The sequence below is a fragment of the Callorhinus ursinus genome, unplaced genomic scaffold, assembly GCF_003265705.2.
Source record: "Callorhinus ursinus isolate GAN/ISIS: 27379988/994484 unplaced genomic scaffold, GSC_fseal_2.0 scaffold4, whole genome shotgun sequence".
Taxonomy (NCBI): Eukaryota; Metazoa; Chordata; class Mammalia; order Carnivora; family Otariidae; genus Callorhinus; species Callorhinus ursinus.
The window spans coordinates 120,454,656-120,460,655 of record NW_027397066.1 but is presented as its reverse complement, the minus strand read 5'-3'; the positions used below and the strand labels follow the sequence as shown (position 1 = coordinate 120,460,655).

Genomic DNA, 6,000 nt, shown 5'->3' with positions numbered 1-6,000 from the left:
ACTCAGGATGTTTTTGTTGATGTTCACCTGAGCATGCCGTCATTAATAGAGCTTAACCTCTAACTTCCACTCTTCTGTGTTTCTCAATAAAATATTCTCCGGAGGGGACTCGGATGGTCAGATCAGGTGTCCATATGTGAGCTAATCAGCTATGGTCAGAATTAATAGTCACATAATAAAATATATGTCCTCTGTGGGCCCACTTCTGAAGGGCAGAAAGGTACCCTGAGGAAAGGAGTGAATTCTGGGCAAAAAAAAAAAAAAAAAAAGTCTTTTGTAAGGTTTCAGCTGGATGTTACAGAAAACTGGAACTTACTTGAGACGGTATGGCATGGGCCACCTCCACGTCTCCAGTTCCCGAGGGTAAGGCTTAGCGACATTCTGGGACCTGTCCTCTCAGCCTAAAGACAATACAAACTTCCCCTTGTCTCCTGTCCGGTATTAGCTCCCTTCTCTCCGTGTATAGGCTGACAACTCCGCACCCCTGTCTCAGTCCAGATTCCTCTTCTGAGTGCCAAACTGAACCGTCCATTTCCTGCTTGACCTCTCCCCTGGGATCTTCTAGAGAAACCACACACTCCACATATCCAAATGAAACTCATGATCATCCTTCACAAACCTGGTTTGCCTGCAGAATCCCCTATCTCTGTAAGCGGGACCACACTTTACCCAGCCATGCATGCTGGAGAGTTCAGAAGCAATGTGTGGCCTGCCTCTCATTCCCCTTATCCAGTTAAACACAAGACCGTTCAATATTGAGTTCTAAACAGTTGAATAGTTCGTTCAACTAACTCCTCAATAGCTCCCTTATTCAAACACCTGGCTTTTCTGTTCTTCAGTTTCTGCTAAAGGCCTTCTTACTCTTCTTGTCAGCAGAGTTAGCTCCCTAGCAGCTGTTCTCCATCCGGGGACAGTACGACCCTGAGCCGCTGCACAGCCTGCCAGGGCTTACCAATTGTCCATGCTATGAAACTCCAAACCCTAACCCCAGGTCTCCCTGACCACAGTCTCCAGCCATATCTCTTGCCATTCTCACCTCTCACTCTCTGTTCCCCAGCCATAATGAGCCAGGTTCACTCCTCCGAACAGTATGCACCTGTCTCAGGGCACAGAGAAGTCTCTATTTAAAGCGTCTTTACCTCCCCCTGCATGTAACTAGGGAACAATGTCCTAATTTTAGTATTTGATCTGTCCCTGTCCTTCCAGACCATGCTAACTGACCTTTCATTGTATGGTCTAGTATAACAGGAGGGAATACAGTTTACAGAATATAAACTTGGGCCTTGGTGACAGACTGCTTGGATTCGAAACCTGACTCTACCACATGCTAGGGGAATGGTAGTTAATTCATAGACTCATGATGAGGATTAATATATTACTCACAAGAAGTAATTAGGACAATGCCTGATCCTTGGTGAGTATTCAATAGCTTTTCATTAATGTCATGGATTTGTCAGACAAAGCCAACAGATTAACAGTGTAATAGGTATCCTATGGTTTTATAACCTGAAAATAAATGCACTTTTTTGGGTTTGGCTGGCTCTGAGGGCCTATAGAACCTCACTTATATTTATTACTACAGCAAGACCCATAGTTTCTGTCCTCTGACTCCAAGAGTGCAGCCAAGAAAGACAAAATACAAGGGATCTGGGGATGAATAATCCCAGACTTTTATAAAATACTACCAGTTTCTTTGGGTTAGTTTTTAAGTTTTAAATATTTTTTTAATTTATTTATTTGACAGAGAGAGAGACAGGAGAGAGGGAACACAAGCAGGGGGAGTGGGAGAGGGAGAAGCAGGCTTCCCGCCGAGCAGGGAGCCCGATGCGGGGCTCAATCCCAGGACCCCGGGATCATGACCTGAGCCGGAGGCAGACGCTTAACGACTGAGCCACCCAGGCGCCCCAGTTTTTAAGTTTTGAAAACATTGGAAGTCTAGCACTAAAAATGACTCTTGGCTATTTGCTCATTGACATTTGAAACACGTGATCCAACTACTCCTCCAAATTCGGCGCACTGGGGAAAAAGGTGAGAACAGCATCAGGAACATTCTGCTGTTGGCATCATAATCCTCTGCAGATATGAGAGGTAACAGGGAGTTACACAGTCACAGAGAGGGAATCTTTTCTTTCCCTGGGGGAATTCGCCTATCTGTTGATTTCTTCCAGGGGAACATTAGTAGGTTGAAAGCAGAAAGACACTATAAGGGGGAAAACTGTCAGACCCTTTGGTGGTTAATCAGGGCTGGCATAACAGATTGGGAACTAGAGGAGCCCCACCTCAAAGCCTGTTTCTCCCGTAGGACACTTGCTGAATTCCAGAATGGCACAGTAGTCTGGGAACTAAACTGGAAAAACAGAACAAACTCCTGCCAGAGGGCAGAGCCTCCAACAAACCATAGTGAATCTCTTCCTCAGGACATCTTCATTAAACCTGTATGGATGGGAAGCTAGAAAGCTAAGGTCAATGTCCTACAGAAAAAACAAAAATGTATTAGGCATGCAAAGAGGTAGGAAAATGTACCCCAAAATCATTATTTTTAAAAGCAAAAGCTGATGGCCGTACAACAAAGTGAATGCACTTAAGTTCAAATGTAAGCTTAAAAATTGTTAAAATGAGGGACACCTGAGTGGCTCAGTCGGTTAAGCGGCTGCCTTCGGCCCAGGTCATGATCCCAGGGTCCTGGGATCGAGTCCCACATCGGGCTCCTTGCTCAGCAGGGAGCCTGCTTCTCCCTCCCTCTCCCTCTGCTTGTGCTCTCTCTGTCAAATAAATAAAATCTTTTAAAAAAATCTTAAAAAAATTGTTAAAATGATAAATTTTATGTTACACGTGTTTTGCCGTAATAATTAATAACTAAGATAAGAGCTGAACTACCGCTGTCCCAATTTTAGAGTCAGCAGACAAGAACATTAGAATAACTATGAGTAGTTATGTTCAAGAAATCAAAGTAAAAGGTGCATAGAATAAATGAAACAGGTAGAATTTTAACTGTGAATTGGGGCCTATAAAAAGAATCAAATGCACATTCTGAATTAAAAATGCAATATCAGAATCAAAGAACTCATGATATAGGTTATTTTTTAAAAGATCTTATTTATTCATTTTAGAGAGAGGGAGAGAAGCCACAAGTGGGGAGAAGGGCAGAGGGGGCGGGAGAGAGAATCCCAAGCAGACTTCCTGCTGAGCGTGGAGCTGGTCTTGGGGCTCGATCTCACAAGCCTGAGACCATGACCTGAGCCAAAATCAAGAGTCAGATGCTTAACTGACTGAGCCACCCAGGCACCTCTCATGATATAGACTTAACAGCAGGCTAGACATAGCAGATGACAGGATTATTAAAGTTCATCAGATAATATCCAAACTAAAGCACAGTAAGAAAAAAAGCAAAGGAAAAAATATGTAAAATGAGTAATAGTTAAAAAATCTAATGTATATGTATCCAAAATGCCAGAGGGGAAAGTGAGAGACAATATTTGAATGGATACACAAACAATGAATCATGGAACACTACATCAAAAACTAATGATGTAGTGTATGGTGATTAACGTAATAAAACAAACAAACAAATAAACAAACAAACAAGAAAATATTTGAAGGGATAATGGTCGAGATGTTCCAAAACTGTTAAAAATATCAATTCACAAATTTAAGAAGCTCAGATTCCCCTTGCCCCAATTACACGCAGACATATCATAACCACAGTCCTAAAAATCTAAGACAAAGGGAAAATCTTCAAAGCAGCCGGAAGACAAAAGCATACATTACCCTCAATGAAGGAACGATAAATTGGGAATAGGTGATCTTTTCCATAAGGGGTGAGGAGTCAGTTGGATAATCACAGTGATAGAAAAGAAAGGTCTCCTCAGCAACCTGACTGAATCTCTTGGACTTTATGCTAAGCAGGGAAAAATCCAGACAGGAGAGCGTTCAAAATATGTCGTTTGATTTATATGAAGTTCAAGAATTGACAAAACCCATCAATGGTGTTAGAAGTCAGAGTAGTGTCTACCTCAGGGCAGCAGGATAGAGACTGGGAAGGAGAAAGAGAGAAATCACTGGGAGTGTTCTATATCCTCATCTGAGAGGTGGTTTCACATACACATACATGTGTATGTATGTATGTGTGTGTATATATAACTGATCTATCCAATTGCACACTTAAAATTTGTGTATGCTACATCTCAATAAAAAAATAAGGAATTACTATATATTTGTCTTTCATCTTTTGTTGATGCACTTCCCCCAGTATTTCTTTATGTAGAGAATGAGGGCCAAATTCATGTACCCAAAGGTAAAGGGCAGAGTGAATTGACATCCTAGACATTGAAAAGCGCAAATGTGAACATTTGTGTGTGTGTCCTTAGAATTTCAGTTTTGCAAACCACCGCAGTGCTGTCAATTCCAGACCCTTATTTATGCTGTTTTCTTTGCCTAAAATGTGCTTTCTTCTCCCTTGACCTGGTTATTCATCCTCTTTGTCTATTTGCTTGCTCTGGAAAGTCTTTTCAGAACCTGATGTTTGAGTTAGGAGCCTCCAGTTTAAAATAATTTATTATTGAAGTATAATTTACATACAATGCTCTATTAGTTTCAGGTGCACAACATATTGATTTGACAACTCTATACATTACCCAGTGCTCACCATAATAAGTATAGTCACCATCTGTCACCATACGTTAATACAATACATTTTTTAGGTCTTATTTATTTATTTGAGAGAGAGAGGGAGAGAGAGAGAGAGAGTGCACGTGTTCGGGGAGGGGCAGAGGGACAAGCCAACTCCCTGCTGAGCACTGAGCCCGACTCAGGGCTTGATCCCACAACCCTGAGATCATGACCTGAGTTGAAATCAAGAGTCGGATACTTAGACTGAGCCACCCAGGCGCCCCTGTCATTACAGTATTATTGACTCTATTTCCTATGTTGTACTTTTCATCTCTGTGACTTACTTATTCTATAACTGGATGTTTGCCCATCGAAAACCTTCATTTTGAGTTTGGAGCCTCTCTTTGTGCTCCCATGGTGCCCTTTGCCTACAATTATATAACTCTGGCACTCCAGAATGCAATTGCCTTCTTACTTGTTTGTCCCCCACGTTAAGCTGCAAGTTCCTGAAGAGGAACATGAGTTACTAAAGGTTGGATCTCTGGCACTCGATACAATGCCTGGTGGGTATTCTCTAATCATTTGTTGAATGATCAAAAGGGTGCAGAACAAACTGGACATTTGAGCTTTCATGGAAAGGTCATGCCTGATACCTGAGTCCAGTAGGATAGCACAGTGGAATTCGAGTCAACCTGGAGCACTCTTTCACTGATGACTCTTCATGTTGGCATGTGAATTTCTGACTTCTTGCGCGTTTACTCAGCACGCCCCCAACATGCAGCACCTCACTGTATGATTGTAAAGAAAGGAAATGGGGACCTGGGTTAAATCTCAGCCCTAAAAGGCCTCAAGCAGGTCTCCCACTATCTAAATTGGATTTACAAATTCAAATGCAGAACGGAGCTGGGCAGAGAGTATAAATGGATGCAGTCGATTATATCATTGCTCTCTATTATCCACTGCTCTTCCTGAAAGTGAGTTATATAGCCTCACCATTATCGTATGACTTGCAGGACTTCCCTTTGGAGGAAGTATACTTCCTCGCCCCACTGATGTCAGCTTGACTTGTAATTTGCTTTGGCCAATAAACTGTGAGCAAAAATGGCATGTCCCGTGTCTGAGCAGAAGCGTTAAAAGCCATTGCCCTGTTGGGCCATTTTTCTCTTTCACCTGCAACAAGAACAGCAGATTCTAAATGGGGGCTGCTCCCTCAGTCTGGATCCTAGAAGCCCTAGCCTTTCCACAGACAAAATGTAACGTGAGCAGGAAAGGAACCAGTGCTGTTGAAGACACTGAGGCTTTGAGGTTCCTCCCGATTATAACGCAGTCTGAGCTGACTGCTGCAAGCATCAGGTGCAGGACTTGGCTAACTCCAGAAAGGCTACCTGACCC

The 6,000-nt window shown here is 42.5% G+C and overlaps 1 protein-coding gene across 1 annotated transcript in view; it reads left to right on the top strand.

Annotated features, from left to right (window-relative positions):
- The first annotated feature begins 326 nt into the window (after window positions 1-326).
- The window catches only part of GYPA (glycophorin A (MNS blood group)), a 43,066-nt gene continuing 37,392 nt past the window's right edge, over window positions 327-6,000 (top strand). Inside the window, exons 1-2 of the mRNA XM_073891266.1 lie at window positions 327-363; window positions 840-913. Coding sequence (XP_073747367.1) covers window positions 327-363; window positions 840-913 — 111 coding nt within the window. The remainder of the gene's footprint in view (window positions 364-839; window positions 914-6,000) is intronic.